Source organism: Chionomys nivalis, chromosome 5 (assembly GCF_950005125.1).
Source record: "Chionomys nivalis chromosome 5, mChiNiv1.1, whole genome shotgun sequence".
Classification (NCBI taxonomy): domain Eukaryota; kingdom Metazoa; phylum Chordata; class Mammalia; order Rodentia; family Cricetidae; genus Chionomys; species Chionomys nivalis.
Genome location: NC_080090.1, coordinates 69191289 through 69217174, shown reverse-complemented (window position 1 = coordinate 69217174; position 25886 = coordinate 69191289). Strand labels below are relative to the sequence as shown.

General features: G+C 43.5%; 1 protein-coding gene across 1 annotated transcript in view; it reads left to right on the top strand.

The window, feature by feature from the left end:
- Window positions 1-25886, top strand: part of Niban1 (niban apoptosis regulator 1) — a 148008-nt gene that overhangs the window by 60513 nt on the left and 61609 nt on the right. Inside the window, exons 3-5 of the mRNA XM_057770625.1 lie at window positions 5693-5824; window positions 9534-9648; window positions 13745-13909. Of these exons, the coding sequence (XP_057626608.1) occupies window positions 5693-5824; window positions 9534-9648; window positions 13745-13909 (412 nt within the window). The remainder of the gene's footprint in view (window positions 1-5692; window positions 5825-9533; window positions 9649-13744; window positions 13910-25886) is intronic.

The window sequence follows — 25886 nt, the reverse complement described above, 5'->3', positions numbered from 1 at the left end:
CAAGTCTCTTGCCAACCCTAAGATGGCTCCCTTAGATAGGATATATACTTCGCTGCTCCCGTATCCATCCTTCCTATATCCCAACCATCCCAATCCCCCGAGCTCCTCCCATCCTCCCCTTCTCATATTTCTCATCCCATTTCCCTTTTGCCCCATGCCACCTCACCCGCCAGTTCCCAGTTTTTGCCCTGCAATCTTGTCTACTTCCCCCTCTCCATGCGGATGACTATATGATTTTCTTTGGGTTCACTTTCTTATTTAACTTCTATAGGATCACACATTATATGCTTAATGTCTTTTATTTTATGGCTAGAAACCGATTATGAGTGAGTACATCCCATGTTCCTCTTTTTGGGTCTGGGATACCTCACTCAGGATAGTGTTTTCTATTTCCATCCATTTGCACGCAAAATTCGAGAAGTCATTGTTTTTTACTGCTGAGTAGTACTCTAATATGTATATATTCCACACTTTCTTCATCCATTCCTCCATTGAAGGGCATCTAGGTTGTTTCCAGGTTTTGGCTATTACAAACAATGCTGCTATGAACATAGTTGAACAGATACTTTTGTCATTTGATGTGGCGTCTCTTGGGTAAATTCCCAATAGTGGTATTACTGGATCTTGGGGTAGGTTGATCCCAAATTTCCTGAGAAATCGCCACACTGATTTCCAAAGTGGTTGCACAAGTTTACATTCCCACCAGCAATGAATGAGTGTGCCTCTTTCTCCACAACCTCTCCAGCAAAGGCTATCATTGGTGTTTTTGATTTTAGCCATTCTGACAGGTGTAAGATGGTATCTCAAAGTTGTTTTAATTTGCATTTCCCTTATCGCTAAGGAGGTTGAGCATGACCTTAAGTGTCTTTTGGCCATTTGAATTTCTTCTGTTGAGAATTCTCTGTTCAGATCAGTGCCCCATTTTTTTATTGGGTTCATTAGCATTTTAGAGTTTAGTTTCTTGAGTTCTTTATATATTTTGGTGATCAGACCTTTGTCTGTTGCAGGGTTGGTGAAGATCTTCTCCCAGTCAGTGGGTTGCCTTTTTGTCTTAGTGACAGTGTCCTTTGCTTTACAGAAGCTACTCAGTTTCAGGAGGTCCCATTTATTCAATGTTGTCCTTAATGTCTGTGCTGCTGGGGATAAACGTAGGAAGTGATCTCCTGTACCCATATGTTGTAGAGTACTTCCCACTTTTTCTTCTATCAGGTTCAGTGTGTTCAGACTAATATTGAGGTCTTTAATCCATTTGGACTTGAGTTTTGTGCATGGTGATAGATATGGATCTATTTTCATTCTTCTACACGTTGACAACCAGTTCTGCCAGCACCATTTGTTGAAGATGCTCTCTTTTTTCCATTGAATACTTTTACCTCCTTTATCAAAAATTAGGTGTTCATAAGTTTGTGGGTTAAAATCAGGGTCTTCTACTCGGTTCCATTGATCGACTTCTCTGTTTTTATGCCAATACCAAGCTGTTTTCAATACTGAGGCTCTGTAATAGAGTTTGAGGTCAGGGATGGTAATGCCTCCAGACGATCCTTTATTATATAAGATTGTTTTGGCTATCCTGGGTTTTTTGTTTCTCCATATAAAGTTGATTATTGTCCTCTCAAGATCTGTGAAGAATTTTGATGGGATTTTAATGGGGATTGCATTGAATCTATAAATTGCCCTTGGTAGAATTGCCATTTTTACTATGTTGATCCTCCCTATCCAAGAGCAAGGGAGATCCTTCCATTTTCTGGTATCCTCCTCAATTTCTTTCTTCATTGACTTAAAGTTCTTGTCAAATAGATCCTTTACTTCCTTGGTTAGGGTTACCCCAAGATATTTTATGCTATTTGTGGCTATCGTGAAGGGTGATGCTTCTCTGATTTCCATCTCTGCTTCCTTATCCTTTGTGTATAGGAGGGCAACTGATTTTTTGGAATTGATCTTGTATCCTGCAACGCTACTAAAGGTGTTTATCAGCTGAAGGAGTTCTTTGCTGGAGTTTTTGGGGTCGCTTATGTACACTATCATATCGTCTGCAAATAATGAAAGTTTAACTTCTTCCTTTCCGATTTGAATCCCTTTGATCCCCTTATGTTGTCTTATTGCTATTGCTAGAATTTCAAGCACTATATTAAAGAGGTATGGAGAGAGTGGACAACCTTGTCGTGTTCCTGATTTTAGTGGAATAGCTTTGAGTTTCTCTCCATTTAATTTGATGTTAGCTGATGGCTTGCTATAAATAGCTTTTATTATAGTTAGGAACGACCCTTGTATTCCTAATCTCTCTAAGACCTTTATCATAAAGGGATGTTGAATTTTGTCAAATGCTTTTTCAGCATCTAATGAAATGATCATATGGTTTTTTACTTTCAGTTTATTTATATGATGGATTACATTGATAGATTTTCGTATGTTGAACCAGCCCTGCATCTCTGGGATGAAGCCTACTTGATCATAATGGATAATTTTTCTAATGTGTTCTTGGATTCGGTTTGCCAGTATTTTATTGAGTATTTTTGCGTCAATGTTCATGAGTGAGATTGGCCTGTAGTTCTCTTTCTTGGTTGTGTCTTTGTGTGGTTTTGGTATCAGAGTAACTTCAGCTTCATAAAAGGAATTTGGCAATGACTTCTCTGTTTCAATATTGTGAAATACATTAAGGAGTATAGGTATTAGGTCTTCTTGGAAGTTCTGGTAGAATTCTGCATTGAAGCCGTCTGGACCTGGGCTTTTTTTGGTGGGGAGGTTTTTTATAACAACTTCTAATTCTTCGCGACTAACAGGTCTATTTAGATTGTTCACCTGGTCCTGGTTTAACTTAGGTATATGGTACTTATCTAAAAAAGTGGAGTGACACAAATTTTAAGTGTGTGTATGTGGGGGGTGCCTAGGGAGTCCAGAAATGGCGGTAGGTTCTCTAGAGCTGGAGTTATAGGGGGTTGTGAGCCACCTGGCATGGGTGCTGGGCACTGAATTTGGATCCTCTGCAAGAACAGCCAACACTCTTGACCACTGAGCCAGCTCTCTAGCCCCTGAGAGGATGATGGTGGTGGTTGTAGTGGTGGTGGTGGTGGCAGTGGCTTTTATCCGCATCTGTGGATATGTTGGCCAGGTGGTTAGTTGTTCTGACCTGGATGATGGATGGAGGATGGAGACAGGGAAAAAGCACAGACCTCAGCAACATTTGCAGATCCCGAAGAGGAGAGAATCCAGACAGAAACACCCTGAGGGTTAGGAAAACTGAGTCAAGAAAGAGAGCAATGAGAGATGAGGGGGTCAGTGACTGGAGTGGGGCTGAGTTACCCAGAGAATTTAGCAGCATGGGGATCCCACAAAATACTCTCAGAATTTAGGGAGCATGTTAAGGATGCAAGCTCTTGAGTTAGGGAGATGCTTGGCGATGAAGAGAACCTGTTGCTCTTTCAGAGGGCTTGCGTTTGGTTCCAGGCACCACACGGTGGCTCACAAAATCCAGAACTCCAGACCCCAAGCTCCCAAGGACCTGATGCCCTCTTCTTTCCTTTATGGGTGCCAAGCACATACGTGGTGCATGTGCCCATATACGGGGAAACATTCGTACACGCAAAATGTGTAAATAAATTTAAAGACAGAAAAGAAAAGAGTACAAGCTCAAAACAGGTGGGGTGGGGTGTGGCTGTAGCCCAGCCCCGGGGAGACAATGAGGAAGATCACCTGATCTCAGGAACTGGGGACCAGCCTGGGCAACAGACTAAGCAAAACCAATGCAAGTTCTGTTCCCCAAACCTAGAGCCTCAGACACAATAAGTCTAGCAGGAGACCACAGATTTGATTAAGTGGCCAAGTTGAGAAAAGCTGTGCATAAGGACCATAAAGTTGCTTTCAGCCTCATTTAAAGAGGTGAGTGAGGTCCTCTTTATCTTTTAATGTGGCGAGATAGGAGGGAGCCTCATTATCTGTCAGCAGAGTCTTTAAGCCCTGGAATTTGGAATAGAAATTTATTTCACCCCTTAGATGAGTCTTAAAAGAAATAGACCTGTCTCTTCCATGTGAATCCTATGATTTTTTTTTTGCTTTAAAGTAAAGTGATAAGTTTTGAAGGACGCATGTTTGTGTAACAGAGAAATCAATGTCATGTCAGTGACATGTAAGGCAAGCGGCACACTCCTATATTTTACAGTGATGTGGAAATCATGCAGCAAAGCAGGATGAGTGGTCTCCTTATACAGGAAATTCAGTAAGGACCTAATGAGGAATCTGAGAGAAACTCCTCTAAAGCACACATACCAGGATTGATGAGGGAAGCTTATGAATACAGAGGCAGAACTGATTGTTGCTGGCCTGACTTGTTCTGCAACCAAACATCCACTCCTTAAAAAGCAGCAAGTTGGGTAAAGTGTTTACAACCTAGGTCTCCACTGTTTTGGGAAAAGATGTGATGTATAGATGGTTGCTTTGAACTCTTAATTAGTATTTGTTTGGGTCAGGGTTTCTCTATGTATCCCAGGCTGGCCCGGAACTCACAGAGATCCCCCTGCCTCTACCTCCCAAGTGCTGGGATTAAAGGTGTGCGCCACCACACCTGGCAGGACTGTCAGTTTGATACAATTTAGAATCACATGGGAAGAGACACTTAATGAGGAATTGTCTACACGAAGTGGGGCTGTGGACATGTGTCTTAGGTACTTTCTTGTTGTTGCAATAATACACCATGACCAAGGCAACTTATAGAAGACAGAGTTTGAGGCTCACAGTTCCACAGTCCATGACCATCATGGCCGGCAGCATGGAAGCAGGCAGGCAGACATGGCACTGGAGCAGTAGCTGAGAGCTCACATTCTGAGATACAACTAGCAGAGAAGGAGACTCGGAATGGTGCAAGCCTTTCGAAACTTCAAAACCCATGCCCCCTCCAACACTTGAAAGCCACACACTTCCTCCAGAAAAGCCACACCTCTGAATCCTTCCCAAGCAGGTCCACCAATCTGGAATCAAGTATTCCAATATGAACCGATGGGGTCACTCTCATTCAAATCACCACAGGATGCCTCTGGGAGATTGTCTTAGCTGATAACTGACAAGGGAAGACCCTCCCATTATGGACAGCACCATTAAGCTATGCAAGAGAGGGGAAAGCAAGCAAGCAAACAAGCAAGCATCCATGCGCTTATTCTCTTTGCTCTTGACTGGATGTGATGTGACTAGCTGCTTGAATTACCACCCTGAATTTCCTGAAATGATGGACTGTGGCCTGGAACTGTGAGCCAAACAACCTCTTTTTTCTCAAAGTTGCTTTGGGAAGTCAAGGTATTTTTGTCACAACAGCAACAAAACCGGGACAATAGGAAAACAGCTGACTGAGTCCAGAAATAACCTTGAGGCATGTCAGTGAGTTAAAGTAGACACCTGGGTATGAACTCATTACACTGCCTCTCTCATTGCCTACAGTTTATCAAGCACACAAAGGATATTCTCTGATTCCTAATCCATATAGGGGGAAATAAAAATCAGAAAACATACCATGTAACAAGTGTCTTCATTTTCTTTGGCAGAATAGGAAGGGGAAATTGTGGTATCTAAAAGAAAGCAACATTTTTTTTTCAAGAATTGCTGCACATTATAATTTTCTAGATTATTTCCTGAATATCAAGAATAATGTAGTATGATCAAGGTGTATTATCTTTTGTGACAATCAATCATATTCATCTTCTTTAAGCCCCCCTTGGAACCAGGAACTGTTTTGTATGAAGCCGAACTCTCACAGTTTGCCGAAGACATCAGAAAATGGAAGGACAGATACATTGTGGTTAAAAATGATTTTGCTGTGGAAAGCTATGAGAACAAAGAGGTAAGATACGCCTGTGTTACCATCAGTTCTTGCTATTGTCTTAAAACTTTGTCTGTGTTAACTGACATGCCCTGGCCATGGCAATTGGTTGATTGGGTACTCATCTCAATGAATAGGTATATGTTGAGTATCTGCTGTATGCTAAATGTTTTATACGGATCTGAATAGATAAAAGTTGATCAGACCCATACTTGCAGTCTAGGAGAGAGATAGTCTTGGGAAAAGTGGTAGCAGGATGCATGTGGGAACAGGTTTGCTAAGAGGCCTGTGTTTTGTGTAGGATCCTCTTCAGTGATCATTCATTGAGCCCCAGCGTTCTCAGTCACTAGCTTCTCACTGCTCCCTCTGCCCTGTTTCTGTATCATTCCACCTTAAGGATCACATCTGACACATGACTGAGGAGTGGGTTATTCAGTGCGATAGTGCCTGCATCGCAGGGGCTCTTACTAACTTAGCATGCCCTGAATACTTCATTCCACTTAGAATTAGGGTTTTTTTTTTTTTTTTTTAATCCAGTTAGACTTTTCTCTCATTATTTGCCTTGTCTGGACAAAGAGAAAAGTGAGATCAGGTGTGTAAAGCATCTAGACCTGGAGGACTTCAGATTTTAATGTTTCTGCTTTCCTCCCTCATAGAGGGACTATGTGAAGCTAGAGCAGTGAGCAGTGAATTTGGAAATCCACAGTTTAGGTCAAGTTGTGTCACAGGCTAGAAGTAAACTATGGACATGAGACTTACTTTGCCTTCAGCCTCAGATGAACTGAGGAGTGAGCTCAGATGATCCCAGCAGATCCTTTGAAACCTCACATTGCACACATTTCTTATCCAGACTCAGTCTCAGGTGCCATTGGAAATACTCCCCTATATTAGGATTTCATTCAACCCACAGCCCCAATTGTCAACACACTACAAACAACAGTATCAAATTATCAAAGACCTTTCATAAATATCCTACTATAATCAGAGCTTTCTCTCCTACCCGCCAGTTCTTAAATAACAGAGGTTTAATATTATTTGGAAATGTTTGGATGATGGCTCAGGCTTATTATTAGCTAGCTCTTACATTTAAATTAACCCATTTTTATTAATCTAAGTATTGCCATGTGGCTGTGGCATTACCGGTTGTGCTCTGGCATGTTGCTTCTTGGGTGACTGTTGGCATCCCCCAGACTCCACCCTTCTCCTGTATCTCTGCTTGGATTTCCCACCTCGCTCTATCCTGTCTTGCCATAGGCCAAAGGAGCTTTATTTATCAACCAATGAGAGAAACACGTATTCATAGCATACAGAAAGACATCCCACATATCATCTTACAATGTCCTCTTAGAGGACTGGAGTGAGGTACAGTATCCCAACGAGTAGTTAACATTATGGGCTTTGAATTACATCTTTGACAGTTACCAGATACATGCCTTTAGCTAGGTTAGGTATCTCTTTTAGGCTCAGTTTTCTTTTCTCAGAATGGCAATAGAATAGCAATTTCTTAGAATGAAATAAACAAATACATTGACGCACCGAGCATACGGCCAGCCCAGGGTTTAGTCCAGAACAGAACAATTGTTGATATGATTGTCTCTAACTAATTGAGAGAGCTTGTTATTAAATTTATTGAATTTTTCACTCACATTTAACAGTAAATGAAATTTTTTTATGAATTAAATTTTGGTGATCTTTCTTCTTTTTTTACATTTAAAGATGGTCTCTCTCAATTTGAAACTTATTCTTTCTTTTCTTTGTTCATTATTTTCAAGGAATTTGTTTAGGTTATAAAAATGTGATTAGTAAATCCACTAATGATTACATAGTTCTAGAAATCACCTGGGTATTTAAATGAAAAGTCCATGTAGTTTGTGATCATTGTTGGACACTATAACAAGATCTTGTTTGTTAATTTATAGAAATATTTCTTAAAATCACATGTAAGAGTTAAATATTAACAAGGGGCCGGAGAGATGGCTCAGTGGGTAGGAGCACCAGCTGCTCTTACAGAGGACCTGGTTTCAGTTCCCAGCACCCGCATGGCAGCTCATAACTGTCTGTGACTCCAGTTCCAGAGCAACTGAACTGAGAGTGTCAGCACCCTCACACAGACATGCATGCGAGCAAAACATCAGTGAACATAAAGTAAATATAAATCATTTGAAAGAGTTAGACATTAACTATTTACTAATGTCTTGTTACTTTGTCGAGAAGTCCAGTTTGGTGGTGAGCGCAGGGACATCAGAGAGTTCTCATTTCATAATTCATCTAAATTTCCCTCACATTTGCTGGGGACTTGATAAATGAGTCCAGAATCTGTCAGTCACCACAGGGTCATTGCACATTATTGGACCTCTGTTTTAGTTTTCTCATTTGTAAAATGGAGATAATATCTAATTCTTAGCGCCGTCTTGAGTGTCAAATGATGTAATGTTCTTAGTCATTTGCCCTCAGATATAACTGGATTTTTTTTTTTGCAATTTAGAAGCTTTTTATACCCCCAAACAAAGTCCAAAGTCCATAGTTAAGCCCTGTTTGAATCAGTTGCTTCACACTATCTCAAAACCATACAGATAGAGATTCTCCTGCTATGCTCTGGGTCCCCAGTGTGTTTAAGCAGCTGATTAGTGTTTCTTCCAAGTCTTAAAACAAGTTTTGTAGGGCTCTGAGTGTTTGTTTTGTTTGGGGCTCTCCAGGCACTGTCTTGCAGATGGAGAATGTATTATTGTTATTTTGAGTTTGTTGCCAAGGTCAATGTTATTTTAGTTATTCCCAAGGGCGCACTTTAGATTTTTGAGTCCCACAACTTCTTGGTTTCAATTCTCAACTGGCCCCTACATTACTACTTTCAGTAATTTATCTTGACAACATCCTGTTGATCGGATGCACACACTAGCATTTTATCTCACCTGTTTGTCCCTGGGGCACGTTGGCCTAGGCACCAATCAGGGTACCCGATCTCATTTGGGTTTCTCAGACAGCAGAATGTCTTATCTGCCAGTCAGAATATCTTCTGATGTCATAAAGCTGCCCTTTCATCTCAACGACTTCACTGCAAAAAATCCAGTCATTTCGGAGGGCAAATGACTGCACATTTATTATGGCAACATCTTTGTATTTTTGGTGAAACTCCATGGTAACTATCAGTGTAGTTAACTTGTTCCACAGTGTCGCTCAGCCCACGAGCCCACGAGCCCACGTCCGCTGAGTACTCTGTTCTGTGTGTGTGTGTGTGTGAGAGAGAGAGAGAGAGAGAGACAGAGAGAGAGACAGAGAGAGAGAGAGAGAGACAGAGAGGAAGACAGAGAGAGAGAGAGAGAGAGAGAGACAGAGAGAGAGAGACAGAGAGAGAGAGAGAGAGAGAGCCAACCTTGTGGTTATCAGAATGAGTCAGAGCCATCAGCGTCTGAAGTGGTGAACACCATACAGACATAGTAGTTACAGATATTCCGTTTTTCCATTTAAGAACACACCTCCTGGAAGTCTCTTTGAGATTAGGGAATCTAGTTTACCATTCTGGGAGTGACCATTAAACAGAAGTAAAAAAAATACTACCTTGTAAACAACAAGAATGCAAACCAAAAAAATTTAAATAAGTGGCCCCAAATGACATAGCATAGGGATGTCTGTCATTGGATATATGTGTCTGGACTTGTTTGGTTTCTTAAAAATTTCTGACATTTTAAAAATATATGTACTGGAGAAAATCATCCATGTCTTTTTATTTTAGGCCTATCAGAGAGGAGCTGTTCCTAAAAGCCGAATTCTTCCAGCTGGAGGCAAGGTTTTAACCTCAGAAGAAGAATATAATCTCTTGTCTGACAAGCATTTCCCAGACCCCATTGGTGAGTTGCTCTGACTTTCCCTTAACTAACTTTGTGTAACTAGACCAGTGGTCCTTGATGAGGGAGAATAGTCCCCTTTGAGGGACGTTTGTCAGTCTCCGGAGACTTAGGAGGTGAGTGATGTAGACATTCAGACCAGCAATGCTGTTCAACAACCCATAATGCACAGGACAACCCCGAAGAGACAGATGAGTGACCCAAGGGACCAGTAGTGCCAAGGTGGAGAAACCTGTGTTGAATCCTGACACTCCATCTTCAGTTAGAAAGTGGAGTTTGTTTACTAAGTCGACATTACCCCGTTTCTATTGCTTCACATCCGTGTCACAAGGGCAGTTTATATGTTGCTGGCGGTCAGGTATCTTAGAGCTAGGGATACGCCTTAGAATTTGGTAACAACACTCAAGACGGCAGAAACACACAGGTCAGGCATCCGGCGTGAACGTACAATTTCATTTTTCTAGTAAGCAAGTCTTGACCTGTTAGGGATTATTATCTCATTTTACAGAGATGTGCAATACAATATCCTAAGCTGACAAAAGTAAGACCATTTTAAATAAATGCCACAGGAACTCATAGCTACGGAGTAAAAGAAAGCACCACCTTTGTTCACCTGTCTGTAAGTAAAGCCGAGCTCTGCTGTAGAAGGAGCGTTGGCCTGAGAACTGGGGCGTGGATTTGGATGTGGCTCCCCCTGTGCTTCTTAGCAAACGTTTTCAGGGTAGCAGGCCCTGGGCACCTCTGGCTTCTGTTTCTTCTGCTTTAAAATGGAGCGCTTTAAACTTGAAATTTTTAGAAGAATCTTTCTAGCTTTAAAATTCTTTGATTCTCATCCATTTCACTTATTTTTTATGTAGAGAAAATGATGGATACTATATAGGCTAAATAGGGCATTTCATAGGAATTCACGGGCTGTGCATAATAGAATAACTCCATCTGCCTCTGTGTAAATCACAGCGCACATTCATTACTTGCTTTCTTGGAGAGAGCCCTGGGTCATATTAATGGGTATCATCATTTCATTAGAATTTATGGAGAACTATATAATCATTCCATCAGTTGTTATTGCTGTAGATTGCTTAGTGTGGTGTTTTTAATAATACAATTATAGATAGGACACGGACAATAAAACTAGATTATCAAATTATTACTAAATAATTCAGGCTAAAGCAATGCTTTATGTATTCATTACCTAGGAAATACATGAAATTTTCTTCCAATGTCTACCTATCTGCCGCATTGGCTATGTACCAGCAGCTAAAGCATGTTGATTCTTGAGACTCTCTCCAGAACTTTCCAACGTAATCTGTCAGAACAGTACACTTATGAATTTATTGATGAACTCATGTCGGAAAGAATGAAAAGTATAAAGCTAGTGTGACTCATGCCTAGATAGCCCAGGGCTTCACACAGCTTTTCAATGACTATTTCTGTTGTATGGTGTGGCCTGCTGAATTCTAAAAGTAGAATATGCTTCAATAGATCATTTGTGATACTCTTGTAACTCAACTCAGAAAAAAAATTGTAGATGGATGGAATCTAGAAAATTGTTATGGAAGGTTTAGCTAGAGGTAACTAGGGGCTAATAGCAGTGGATTTTTATAGGGTTTGCTGAAGCTTCTGATATAGAGAGTCAGTGTTACTTTCTGTCATTTGTGTGAAATTGTGACATCTTGGAAAGGGCACGAAGACTTGCTTCATAAACCTTGTTAATCAGATTTACCCCATTCGGGTAGAATGTTACTTCTACCCAAAAGAACAGATTTAAGCACCTTTAAAAAGGGAGGCTCCGGCGTTGCCAGAGGGGAGGCACTGGAGGCTAATGGATAAATGTCTATTCTCCGTGGAATGTTCTGCCAGGGCGGCCTGTCAGAGTGCCCCCATGCTTTACTGTAGTGACTCCATCTCCTGGCATTTTATTAGTTAGGATCTGGTTTACCGCACACAATGAAATTCAAGTTAAATATGCAGGGTTTAGCCGGGCGGTGGTGGCGCACGCCTTTAATCCCAGCACTCGGGAGGCAGAGGCAGGCGGATCTCTGTGAGTTCGAGACCAGCCTGGTCTACAAGAGCTAGTTCCAGGACAGTCTCCAAAACCACAGAGAAACCCTGTCTCGAAACCCCCCCCCCCCAAAAAAAATGCAGGGTTTAGTGTCTTCATGTAAGTATTGGCGTGCCACTCCAGGGTCAATGTGGCAGATCCTCAGATTTGTCAAGGACACGGGCTCTTCTGGCTTTCTCCCCTTTAAGTCTGGGCACTTATCAGCACTTGTTATTCTAACAGCAGAGGGAATTCTGGTGCTATAGCTCCTTCCATGTGGCATGAAGGAGGAAGGGGAGGAAGAGGAGGAGGCGGTGACTTTCTTTAAGGATACCTGCAGGGGGGTTGATATGGCAGTTTAGGTTATTTCCCATTGGCCACAACTTAGGAGCAGTGGGCTACCCTATTACAAGGGAGGCTGGAAAGTTTGTGAAGTTTGTACCTTGGATTACGAATTTCCCAGTAGCTGACTTAGTTATGCAAGCTTTCCTTATGACTCTGATCCATTTCTAGGTATGCCCAGCATGCTCCAGCCTCTTCGAGGGTGCCCCCTTTCCTTCCTTTCCTAGAGATTTGTGCTCCCAGAACATGCTGTACCTTCTCTGTGTTCCCATGGCTGTAGAAAGAAATGGAATCTTTTAACCAAGTGTGATGTCATGTGATAGGGATGCAGGGGTTAGGCTGGCTAGGGCTTCTGAAGAGAGGCATAGTTTCACATGGGTTTCTCAGAATTGATTGTGGGGAAATAGGCCTCTCTCTGTATCTGTCTGTCTCCCCCGCTCCAGTGTGTGTGTGTGTTTGTTTGTATGTGTGTGTGTGTGTGTTTGTATGTGTGTGTGCATTTGTGTGTGTGTGTGTTTGCACGCTCACTCATGTGTTGATAGACTTGAACCCAGATATTGGACAACTGCTCTACCACTGAACTAGACCTGTAACCCCCTAGTCTTGTCTTTTCAGGGCCTCTAAAATTTTTACATCCACAGAGCATATCTGTTCATTCAACATGATGAAGCTGAATATCTTCTAGGTTCTGCAACTCTACTATGGGCTGAGGATACAGGGTTATGTCAGAAGTGGCCTCCACCCTCTCGGAGCCACTCTTCAGAGAGGGGTTCTCCTGAGAATAAAGGAGCAGGGCTCATCTGCCCACCCTTCCTCCCCAGTGGGTGCCAGGGAGGGAAACCGGCCAGGGTCATACTTTAGGAGAACAGTAGCGATCACATAATTCTGTCTCGGTGGCAGGTGCCAGTGGAGGCTCCCCAGAGGAAGTGACATGTGAACCACCCCGTGAAGGGTGAAATGATTTTCCTCTAAAACAGCATGATGGGAAAGAAGGAAGGCGATAAGGGGGAAACGTTAAATTTTGGAATGGATGGACGCCCTTTGGCGGGGTAAAGACCAAAAGTAGACGGGACCCAGACATGCAACTGGACAAATGCCAACGCTTGACAGGGGAGCTAGAGGGGTGGCAGAGGAAGCCGTAGGTGCAAAACATAACACTTTTTGGAAAAAGATAGACATGCTGAGAGCCAGGAGAGAGGCACACTCAACTAGGGAGGGAATGTTGTCCAAATGAGTGGGCTCTTGTCAGCAACACAAGTCACAGACCAGAGTAGATAAGCCACGGGCTGGTGGCCAGGGTGGTGTTAGTGACTCCAGCCATTGGGTTGAGGAGCTGATGCGGCAGGAGGCAGACTGACTGAGAATAGGACCACACTGTGCAGTCAGCAAGTGTTCGCCACAGAGGGGGAAGAAACCTGGGGAAACCGAAGCCTGCATGGAGCCGGCGAGCCCCAGAGGTGCCTGCATGCAGTCAACAGAAGGGAACTGGGGGAGATGTGTTGGCTGTCTGTCTGTCTCTGCAGAGGAGTGGACTATACCTGTGGGGAAAGACAGACTGTGTGGGCAGTAGGGGTGGAGAGGAGATGAACCCCTGCTTCCCTACCACCTTGCTAGCCTGTGGCTGCCCCAGATATTTTTACAGACTGAGATAAGTATTTACAGACTGAAACACATCCTCATGCTTTAAACCTATCTCTGTTTCCATTGCTTCTCTAGCTTCCAGTGAGAAGAACTCGCAGCCCTTTGTCGTCCTGCCCAAGGCCTTCCCGGTGTACCTGTGGCAGCCTTACCTCAGGCATGGCTACTTCTGTTTCCATGAGGCCGCCGAGCAGCAGAAGTTCAGCGCGCTTCTCAACGACTGCATCAGACACCTGAATCACGGTAGGCTCAACCGGCGCTTCCCTCACGGCTACATTTCCTCAACTGCCTTGGTCAGCCATCTGTGACCATAATTCTTAGAGCCTCAGAGGGTGTTGCCCTCGGGAAGGAAAGCGGGGGCCATGGATAGTGAGCATGGAAAACAAGGAGCCCGAAGTCTCCGTGGAACAGAGCGTAGAGCATGATGGCAGGTGCAGGCCACCTATTCTAGACTGTCTCCTGGTTATTCACTGTCCTGGCCATTCCGTTAACTGTATGATTCTTCCTACTCCTTTTCCCTGGCACTTTTATGTTGTTTGTTCATTTTGGGGGATTGTTGGTTTTGAATACAGGGTCTTGCTTTATAATACTAGCTGTTCAAATGCTCACTATGCAGCCCAGTCTTGAACTCGCCGTAAACCTCCTGCATCAGTCTTTTGAGCACTAGGATTATGAGCCTGTACCACCGTGCCCAGCTTTCCTTGTTTTTTTTAATTACACGCCAGCAAGAGCATTCCAGGTAACCCCAGTAATGCCTTAGTCTCTCCTCGTTTATTTCTGTGTGATGTTTGCTCAGTTAAGATCAGTGGCGAGGTTCATTGTAGTCTAAGACTTGATTTTTCAATTAGCGTTGCTGTTGGCTAGCTTCCTGTCGCTGTCACAGATGAAGCTAATGTTGTTTTACGTTTTGGAGGTTGCTCTCTGTGGTTCATGGGTCCTGTTGCTCTGGCCTGTGATGAGGCTGCGCATCTCAGCAGGAGGAAAGCAGGAGAGAGGAGGGGGCTGGGGTCCCATGATCTGCTGAAGGCCCTCAGTCATCTTCAGGACCTCCTGCCATTCCTGCCCTTGATTCTACCACAAGCACACAGCTGGGGACCAAGTCTTTAGCACACAGCCCTTAGGAGGACTTACCCTAACCACGGAGGTAGTTCTTAAAACTTGAAGGGATGTAAGAATTTGGGGAAAGAATCTGATTCAAGGTCGGAGAGACAGCTTGGTAGTTAACGAGTGTTTGTTTCTCTCACAAAGGACTAGAAGTTAGTCCCTAGCACCCACTTTGGGGAGCTGGCAGCTGCCTGTAACTCCACCTCCAGGGAGATCCTTGTCTGGCCTCTATGGACACCTGCACACGTGTGCACATACTTTCACACAGACCCACATACGTGATTTTAAAAAAAAATATGTGTTAAAACTTAACTAAAACAAAGGAGCTTCGACTCTACCCTTATGCAGTCTGATTCAATGTGATTGGTGGGGGGCAGGTTTTGCTTTTCTAACAAGCTCCCAAGTGATGTCACTGGCCACATTCGAAATGGCACAGCTTTTAAAGATAGCATTATTTTTTACAGGATCTTTTCATTCCAGTGTGTCATTTCTGACTTTTTTTTTTAAAAAAATATGAATGCAGGTTTGTCTGGACTTGCAGATAACTGAACTGTGTTCTTTGGCAGTTAGAAAGGTAGGCAGTCAAATGTTACAGAGGGACTTAGTCTGTGCCAACCCTGTATAAGCGTAGAGTCATGAAGCATTTGCTCTCTTTGGTAGTCTGAGTGCAAACAGAATGGAGGAAGAAATGCACCCACAAATTCTGATTTGATAGCGAGCAAAGTTAATATGTTCAGGAGTAACTGGAAGTCATTGCCAAATGAGCAAGTATGACCAGATGATCCCAAACCTGAGGTAACTTAAAGATCTTCCAGATCATGATAGTGCAAACGTGGTACCCATCAGGGCTGGCTGTGTGCAGTGTGATGCTCTCCCCTGATGCTGACATAGTACAAACATGGTACCGATCAGGGCTGGCTGTGTGCAGTGTGATGCTCTCCCTGATGCTGACATAGTACAAAGATGGTACCCTTTAGGGTTGGTTGTGTGCAGTGTAAGCCTTGATGCTGATGGGTTCTCTCTCCACTGGGTCATCAGAGCACTTTGGATGCTGTGTTTTGTGGTTTCACAGTCCAACAGTTGACAAAACACTCACCAGTCATTGTACAGAAGGAATTTAACACTTTGTTGTAAAATAGGCTTTGCAGTTGATAGTTTTTCTCAACAGTAGGCTTAGGTGAGTATTTGAGCTTGTCTAAGGCAGGCTATGCTAAGCTGGGATGTCAGCCAGGTGTATTAGTTGAACTTTCAATTTATGATGGTCATGTTGCGATGCTTCCCCACCTTAAGATACGAGTACCTGTGTACGTGGAGTTCTGTGGATGTGCTCAGTAAGCCCTTTGTCAAGTCCTGAGCAATACCTCCAGCCGTGTACAGAATTTAAGGTTCGTTTTGTCGGGGAGGTCTCTGAACAGAAGAGTTTTGAGCTGAGTCCCCCCCCCCACATACTGTAGCTAATTTTATGTGCACTTATTTACATGTTTGGAGGTTTCCCTGAGACTATCAGTTCCACAGAGTGACAGTCACTGGTGCTACATCTCACATCTCATCCAGTTCTTGGTTTGTATGAATGTATTATGTATGTATGTATGTATGTATGTATGTATGTATGATGGATGGATAGTGTATGTGTGTCTAAGTATGTGCACGTGTCATGGCAGTGGAGATCAGCTGATAACTTTTGGGAGTTCATTCTCTTCTGTTACTACGTGGGTTCTGGGGACCAAACTCATTTTATCAATCTTGGCAGCAAGTGCCCTTACCTCCTGAGCCCTCCTGCCAGTTCCCTCCTCTTGGTTTTAATGTGTGTGTCGATAGAGACTAATTAAAAAAAAAGAGAGATGTAACTCTGTTTTGCTACAACAACTCCAAGTAACATAATATTGACTCTTAACTAGAGCCTTTATGAAAATGATCCCCTTATCATGCCTGTGTCTTCCCAGAACTAGCTTAGTTTTCAATATACTTAGAACCTCAGTGTTTTGGGTCTTGGTATAGTAAGAACACACAGCTGGCAGTGAACCCAGGAAGTACAAAGTTGCACTGAAGAGAATGTGTTCTGCCCAGTCAAGGGACTTGCTGCATTCCCCATTCCTTGTACATAATAGGAATTTCTCTGGGGAGTTTTGGATGGTGTGTAGCCTGCATTTAGGCACCATTTATGGAAGATCTCAGTCAATTCAGAACCCGGCTCTGCTCTCTAGGACGTTGTCAAGGCACGAAGACAATGAAGTCTAGTTATATTTCCCTGGTCTGTGGCATAGTCTTCAAACCAAAGACCGTTTGTTCCCCCACTGAGCCTTTATGCAGACAGTTGGGCACAGGCCATCAGAGCATTACAGAGAGCAGTCCTTGGTTGTTGCAGGCCCATGAGCTCATGGCGGTTTTCCCATCTTGCCCAACCCCCTAATTTTCCCCCTTGTATTTGATGACACAATGTACCACTGTTTTTTACTGAATCCCTTTTTCTGTCCTATTATTATTCATTGTGTGATCTTGAATAAGCTGTTAAGGGGCTTCCTCAAGCTGCCAGTTCACTGTATTTGCTCGAGTTGTTCAGAAAGGGCAATAAGATAGTGGCTGTAACCAGGACCAGCGGCTCTAGGGGCTGCTGCCACTGTTGTCTTCTGCCACAAGCAAGCAAAGGACTCAGGCTGCTGTGGTCATCGCTCCATTGGCTCTAAGGCCACTATACATTTCTGTTGAGAACTGAGCCCTAGATGTTGAGTACTTGAAATTAGCCTCTGTCAATAATCCCATAAAGGCTTTTAAAATTTTTATTTTGTTTTATTTTTGAGATAGGGTTTCTATGTGTAGCCCTGACTGTCCTGGAACTTTTTGTGTAGACCAGGTTGGCCTCAAACTCAGAAATCTGCCTGCCTCTGCTTCCTGGCTCCTGGGATTAAAGGCATGCACCACTGGCCAGCCCACGTGGACTTCCTATGATACATCCCCTAGTGCTCAGGTCAACAATAACCCAGCCCACGTGTTCAAAAAATGTTGGCTCCTAATTGTTCTAGATATTCATAACCATTCTGAATCCAGAAACACTGCTGCTGCACCTAAGAGAAATATGTATTTCTTCTTTAACCTTGACAAAGGTCCTATACCCTCTTTATATAGTATGGTTGTCTGAAGATAGATGAGATCAAGTGGCGAGATCTATGCTCCTTCATCCTTCAGAGAGAGAGCAGTTGCTAAGACTGTTTTCACTAAGGAGCACCAACTGTACTGGGCAGTGGACACATGTCTGGTTTGCTTTTGTTCCTCTCTTTTGAGTAGATAGAAGATCTTACAAGATTAATCTTTACAAGAACATCACATTCCATCTCAATTTTATTGCATGACATCTGTGTACAGAAGCTGCCGCCACCTGTCCATTTAGAATTCACAGTGTAGTTCCCAGGCCCTGGCCATGTCGGGTGCTACAAAGTGGGACTTATAGTGCCAAGATGTTCTGAGGCAGCTTTCTTCTCCAGACTCAGTCCTGTGCTTCAAATACAGAGCTGAACCCAGGCTGAGTGGATAATGGTCATTATCAGTGTTCACCTGCTTCTCCGGCTCAGGTGATGTAGGACAGAGAGGACAGGGATAATTGAGAGCTGGAAAGCAACACAGATTATGGACCATTAGAACTGAAGGAATTCTGTGAGCTGGAAGGCAAAGATTCAGCAAGAGGAGATGAGGGAAGATAGAGAAATGGACTAGACCCAGGCTAGAAAGGGGCTTTATAGTACATATTAAGAAATTGAACTTTTTCTAACAGTTGTAAGTAGATAAGGGACCTGACCCTCATTTACCTTTAAGGAGTCACAGTGGCTATAGCCTAAGCAGCATGGATAGGAGAGAGTAGCGTTTTGTGGTGCCAGGAGGCCACTTAGGAAGTTTGGGCGAGCAACAACAAATAGCCTAGTGTTCATCAGAGAGCACAAATTAGCGGGGGAATTCATCAATAGAAAGCCAGAGTTCTTGCCCTAAAGGATTGGAAGAAAAGAGAACACGGAGTAGATATTAGGATTATGCGGCATTACTGCATAAGTGGTGATTCTGCAGTGGAGGTAAATGCTGGCGCCCAGTTCAACAGTGCTACTGGCCTGAAGGATGCTGCGTTAGTCTGAAGGATGGCCGCTACTTCACTGCACAAGAGCCTGTGCTCATTACATCATTAGGAACACTCAGGAAGAGGGGATTGTAGAACATCTGGGAACCATGAGGACCGTAGGTTGAGAATACCTAGAAGAACCCAGAGGATTTAGGTTAAGAGAACACAGCGATGTAACTAAGGACACCCTGAAAGCGATTCAATCACACTTGTAACCTCCAAGGGCTCTGGTGGTGGGGTGAGGCAGCTGGATGCGATGTTCTAAATGATTGTATTTTAGAATCGCTTCCTCTGACAGTGCTGTGTGCCTGGAGCGCTTATCCAGAACTCCCATGTGAAGGCAAACACTTTGATTAGATTGGATTTCGACACTTCGTATTGTTAGGTGTTCAATACACGTTGCTGAGTTAAATTGGATTTTAGAACAGAAAAGGATTTTACAATTCAAATGAGATGCAGCCAATCCTTTTAGCGCATTTATTTCCACACAATGCTTTATGTTCTGCTGCAGATCTCAGGTTCATTTTCATCAACTTAATATCAACACGCAGTCTAGTCATACCTACAAAGGAGGTTGATTACTCGAGGGACTGTCTGGTGTAGGCGCCAATCAATTCTCACTGAAAATACTGAGTGATTTTTATTATGTAATAGATGAGGACATACTTTTGAATTTGTGGTACCCGTGTTTATGGACAAACAGATCTATGAGTTGGAAAATTCTATCTTATGCCTAACCATTTTCTGGCCATGTGCAACAAATGAACCATATTGGGAGATAAGCAAAATAAAAGAGACACAATTTTTATAAACAGTTCTCAGAATGCTTTTCCTTGTTGGAATTATAGAAATGTGTTCCTTTTCTTGTAATGCATAGAAAACCTATAAGCTAAAAAACTGAAGTGGGAAATTGGTGCGAGAAGACCCTACGTGTGCACATGACCACATAGCTGCGAACCCCCAAGTACGCAAGCACACCCCTTTTATGAGCCGGGAACAAGGTGTTTGGTAATGACTCTTTTCTACAAATGAGACACCAGTTTCTTGTTTTAGAAGGGATGATCTTAAAGAAAGCCCCTGAAACTCATTCTCTCTGTGCAAACCACTTCTGGAGTCTGCCTGTGTTTATCGTGTGACATGGCCAATACTCTGAAACAGCAGATGTTTCCCTTGTCCCTCTGTGGGTGTGAGGTCTCCTCTGAAGTCATCGCTTGTCCTTTTCTGGGCCTTTCTGGTTATTTAGAAGACCCCAGACTTGGGAAAGAACTCTGTGGTCTCCTATTCTATGCCTTAGCCTTTACTTAGGATAAAGCTTAAGTAGGTCACTGTCTGTCAGTGGAAGAGGACCCGACGCTTTGACTCCTGGCCCTTCACATCTAGTTACTGACTCTCAACATTACTTTACAAAAAAGCAAGCCATCTTTTGGACATTTTGAAGCACGACTCTTAAACTACTCTCATCTGGAGCTGTCATCTCAGGTCCTCGGAGACCTGGGGTGCCTGGTTTCTTGGTTAGTGATACTATCTAAGCTGGCCTTACTATTCTGTCCTCTAGGTAAAAATAGCCAGATTGTTTAGCTTAGATAGACCTGGAATATAAAGTATTTGATAGTATAGGTTATATGCTAGTTAAATTTTTTATAGCTAAAATGCAAATGTATATGATTTTATACAATTTAAATTAAATTTTTCTTCTGTATTTGAGTACCCAGGCTGGAACACTATAGGTGTCACTGATGTAAAATATGACTTTATAATACTTACGCTTTTGATTTTATTTAAATTACTTAGTGTTCTCAAAGCAATGTAAGAGCTGGAAGTGGAAGAAGGGCCTTCCCCAGAGGCTGCAGTAATAGAGCTCATGCCTTTTAGGCATTTGGGTTCATTACCCCAAAACAGTCTTAGGTTTTCTGATGCCTAAAGCCTTGTTGCCAGGGAACTACATTTGAATACTTCTTGTCAAACACTGGTCAGTGTTTCAGTAACGCCAACATCCACTCCCTTCCTCACTTCTGCTGGACATCATATTTCGGCACTAAATATGATGCAGTTCTGCTAGTTAAGAGTTTCCAATTAGATTAATAATGCAAGCAATTAAGCAAGCAAAGAATTGATTGAAGAGTTAATTTATGCGAAAATTTAAAATTTATATTGTTGAGGTTGGGTATATTCCAAAATCACTATAAAACTGCCTGTGGGGTAATTTGAGTAGATTTCAAGCTTTTTTTTTTTTTAATCTTAACTTGTAGTTGGGATGTGTTAAGTTCAAAACACAGTAGTGAGCCGGGCGTTGGTGGCGCACGCCTTTAATCCCAGCACTTGGGAGGCGGAGGCAGGCGGATCTCTGTGAGTTCGAGACCAGCCTGGTCTACAAGAGCTAGTTCCAGGACAGGCTCCAAAAACCACAGAGAAACCCTGTCTCGAAAAGAACCAAAAAAAAAAAAAAAAAAAAAAAAAAAAAAAACCAAAAACAACACAGTAGTGAGAGAGACCACAGTAGTAGAGAGAGAGGGCTGCTTTAATAGGTGATGACGCAGACAGCATCATGAAGGATTCTGTTTGGCACACTAGGACTGTTTCACAGAGAAACCCTGTCTCAAAAACCTCAAAAAAAAATCATCACTTAGAAGAATTTGGAGGAAATTCTGGTGGGGTGTAGACCATGTTATGGATAGATTTGGAGGAGGAGAGAAAAGAGCCCCATCAGCAACTGTGGTTCATTCTATTAGTTGTTTTGGGGTTCTTAAGCTAAACACTGAGTAAATATGAAAGAATGCTATGGCATTTAGCAGGTGTAATGAGTCTTACTGCCCCCCTGAGGCTTCTCCCTGTCCTTCGTTACCCATCCTCTGAGGGACGCCAACCCGGATGCTTGTGTGCTCTTCTTTGTGACTTACCGCGTCTGAATGGCCATCCAGTGTGCCTTCAAACTGTCTACATGGACTCTGACCACGCCCCTCCCATGGTTTCTTTATTAATATCTGTCCCAGTGCCTCATGCGTTATTGCCTGTAATTGTAAGCCACTGACTTCCAGTGCTAAATCTATTCCATTGTATTACCATGCTGTAATTTCTAAGACTCGGTTGGCTGTGGACAGGGACCTGGGCTGTTTCCAGCATTTGTTACTCAGAGTACCACTGTGAGTACTTTCCGTGTGTCGCTTGTTTATAGGAATTTGATTTTTATTTCGTTTCCTAATATCTTAAGGAGTCTGCTCATCTGTGTTGACGAGTGTATTTGGCATGTATGTTTCCTGTTGGTTAATGTAAGGTCAGGCTTTATAAAAAGGATTGGAGGGCTGGGCTTGTCACTTAGTGGTCGAGCACTCACCTAACATGCATGAGGCCCTGGGCTGAATCCTGAGCTAACCGGTTTCCCTAAAGAGAATTAGGGAGTATTCCTGCTTTTCTACCCCCCGCCCTGTTTAAATAATAGGAGGTAGTTTAGGTAAGGCTGGAGCCATTCATATGTTCAGTGTTTGGTGGACCTAGCGCACCAGTGCATCTCAACTCAAGGCTCTTCTTTGTCAAGTCCTTATATATATGTGTGCTGTGTCTCGATAGTGTCCTCCTCCTTCCACCCTTCACCTTCTCCCAGGGTTCGCCCCAACATATCTCCCTCCCAGCTTCTTGTCTTTATTTATTTATTTTAGTCCACTGAGCTCAATTAGTGCTGTCCACATGGGCATGAGGCCACCCATAGCTGTGTGTCCCCATATACCAGTGGTCATCCTCCACCCAACCCCAGAAACTCCCTCTCAGCCAGCCAGCCACTGCTAATAGCTCCTCAGCCAGGGCTAGGGCCTTGTGAGCCCCTCCTGAAGCTCGTCCTGAGAGCAGATTTTAAGGCAGGGATTTTATTTGTAAATTATTTTAGGACTATAACAGGGTGAAATTCTGGGGGCAACCATTGTTTCTCTGTCGTCACACTGAAGTCTGCCCTCTGCGGGCATCCAGCTTCCATCACTGAGGCTGAAATGCTTGCAGTCCGCTTAATTGCTGTCCTGGGAATAATTCGATTTATTTCAAAAACATTTTCTCAGCTGGGTGTGGAGACTCACGTCTGTAATCCCAGCACTTGAGAGGATAGAGGCAAGAAGATCGAGAGTTCAAGGCCTGCCTCTGTTTCCTGGCAAGTTTGAGGCCAGCCTATCTCTTTTGTTTGGGGTATTTTAGAGTTGTAGAAGAACGTCTCAACTGTGAATTTCCTTAGGCACTGGTAACTCTTTCTTTCTTTCTTTTTTTTTTTTTTGGTTTTTCAAGACAGGGTTTCTCTGTGGTTTTGGAGCCTGTCCTGGAACTAGCTCTTGTAGACCAGGCTGGTCTCGAACTCACAGAGATCCGCTGCCTCTGTCTCCCGAGTGCTGGGATTAAAGGCATGCGCCACCACCGCCCAGCTCTGGTAACTCTTTCAAATAGCTCCAAGAACTCGGGCTTCTGTGGTGGTATCCCAGGGTCGCTGTGGCTGGGTGACTTCGGCACTAGCAATGTGTCTCTAGTTTTAGAGGCTGGAAGGCTAAATCACGATGCAGGCAGGGCCATTTCCTCTGAGGACAGTGAGAGGGGACCCACTGCAGGCTTTTCTCCTTGGCACTCAGGCGCTTCCCTGAGACCCGTCTTTGTCTTCACACAGCATTTCCCCTGTGTCATCCATGTTTCTGTTCATGGCTGTGTCTGTGTCTGAATGGCCCCCTCCTTCACCTTTGACACTTACATTTATTATATGTCTATTTATGAATTTGTGTGTGGGCTGTGGAGGTCAGAAGACAGTAGTAGCTGGTGCGCTCCTTCCGTGTGGGTCCTGGGAATGGAACTCGGGTCTTTGACAAGTACCTTTACCTACTGAGCCATCTTGCTGACCCCGAATTTCCCCTTTGAAAACACTGGTCGCACCAGATATCAGGGGCCTAGCCTATTCTGGAATGACATCATCTTAACGAAGTATGTCTAAAAGGACTTTGCTTTCAGATAAAATCACTTTCTGGCCTAAGGTGCTGTGCTTGGGAAACCACTCTGTTGCCCCTCAAGGCCTGGCTGTGAGGTGGGGGCCGCTGTTACTTGCTTCCTTCTTGCTGTGTAGATGAGGTGGCTGCAGCAGCGGTTCCCACAGCTGGTTTAACACAAAGTTTTAAACCCAGGCAGTTTGAAGCTAGAGTGTATGCTCCTATGAGTTGAAGCTTCCAGAGAAAAAGCCACACCTCTGCCTAAAGTTTTCCAGGGCTGGTTAAAATCTGTAGAGAGTCCAAAGTTGCAGGCCCAGAGCCATATCCTCTTGAGATGTCTCTAGCGCCTTCGTGGCCATTTGTTGTCCACCTTTGAGTCTAGGTTAACGACCCTGTGACTGTCATGGGGAGTCTTTTGGAATGTATTTACAGGCCACTGGCTTCCTCCATCCAAAAGCCAATGGTGGCATGGGGTAGCATTTGAAACTTGCTGTACAAGCGTCTCCAATTTGCTTTAGCCCACCAAGCTGACATTTAGCCACCAGGACATTTAAAGATTCATTGACCATGACTTCTTTTGTTCTGTCACTTTGAAAGCCTGGGAGAACCGTTTCCGTGTTGGAACATACTATTTGGGTCAACCTGAACCCCAGTCTCAGTTGCTCTTATTTGTCTCGGTAATAAACTCTTAATCCCTCAGAGGAGGGAGCTGTGGTTTGGGTGGCCACTCTTTCTCACTAGGTTCTTACCAAACATCTCCTCTAAACCGGTATTTGACTAGCTGCTCTTTAAGAAAAAAATCTAATCCAATTCCTGCTCAGGGCCTGGTGATTTGAGGTTAGTCATTTCATACTGAGCTTGACATGTCGTTTCTTAGTATTGGTTTGAGAAGGAAGCGAATCGCTGGACATCAGTTGAAACCCAGGTGGCAATTGAGATGCTGAAGTCTTCACTTTGAAGCCTGAAGTTGTGCCTTAACCCAAAAGGGCGCTTCTGTGGTCAGCTGCATGCCATCAAACTGTTCTCCGATGACAGACTTCGCTCGGCTTGTGTAAATATATAGCTGAGAATAACGTTGTGGGATGTATTGCAGGCATGGGGTTGAGAAACTCATAGTGTTCATATATTTCGAGTTCTTTGTGTTTTAAATTAGTGGTTCTCAGCCTTCCCAATGCTGTGATTTTTTTCATATAATTCCACATAGTGTGGTGACCCCCAATCATAAAATTATTTTTGTTGCAGCTTTATAACTGTAATTTTGCTACTGCTATGAATCATCATGTAAATATCTGTGTTTTCCAATGGCCTTAGGCGACCCCTATGAAAGTGTCACTGGACTCCCAAAGCGGTTGAGAACCACAGGTTGAGAACAACTGTTAACAGGTGTCCTTTACTTTGTTTTCCTGTCAGAACTTTTTTTCTGTTAACTGGACTCTTTGCCTAAGACAGGATCTCACCTAGCTCAGGTTGGCCTCTAACTCATTTCGATGTTCGGGCTAGCCTTGGATCTCTAATCTGCCTGCCTCAGCCTGCTGAGTGCTGACTTGTTAAATAGATTCTTAGCTACTGCTGAGAGGTAACTTGCCTTGACCTGATTTTGTGTTTTAGTGATTTTTTTAGGAAACCAACAGTCGCGCTTGAGATCACCAACATCTAGCAGTCAACGAGACACTCCTATTTTATGGGGCTTAGAAAAGGGAGCAGAGTTGGAGAGAAGCCATATCTTAATAGCCACTTTGACACCTTACCAGGCCAACCTCCCTGTCAACTTCTTTCCTGCTGGAGATTAGGGCGTGGTCTCTGTCAGAACCAGCTGGGAGAAGAACTAAGATCTCTTATTTCTTGTGAACGTCTCTGCCTCCTCAGCTCCCCAAGGGAATCAGATGACCACACACTGCCCGTTCACTGCAGTGGCCATCACCAGTTTCCCACTAGCATGGTGCGAATGTGTCCTTCAAGTTACAGGAGAGGCAAAGGTTGGAACAAAAGAAGTTTTAGAAAGGTTGTTTCGAGTCTAGACCATTGTCGTAGATTCTGGGGACAAAACAGAAATAAGGTCACGACCAACAGA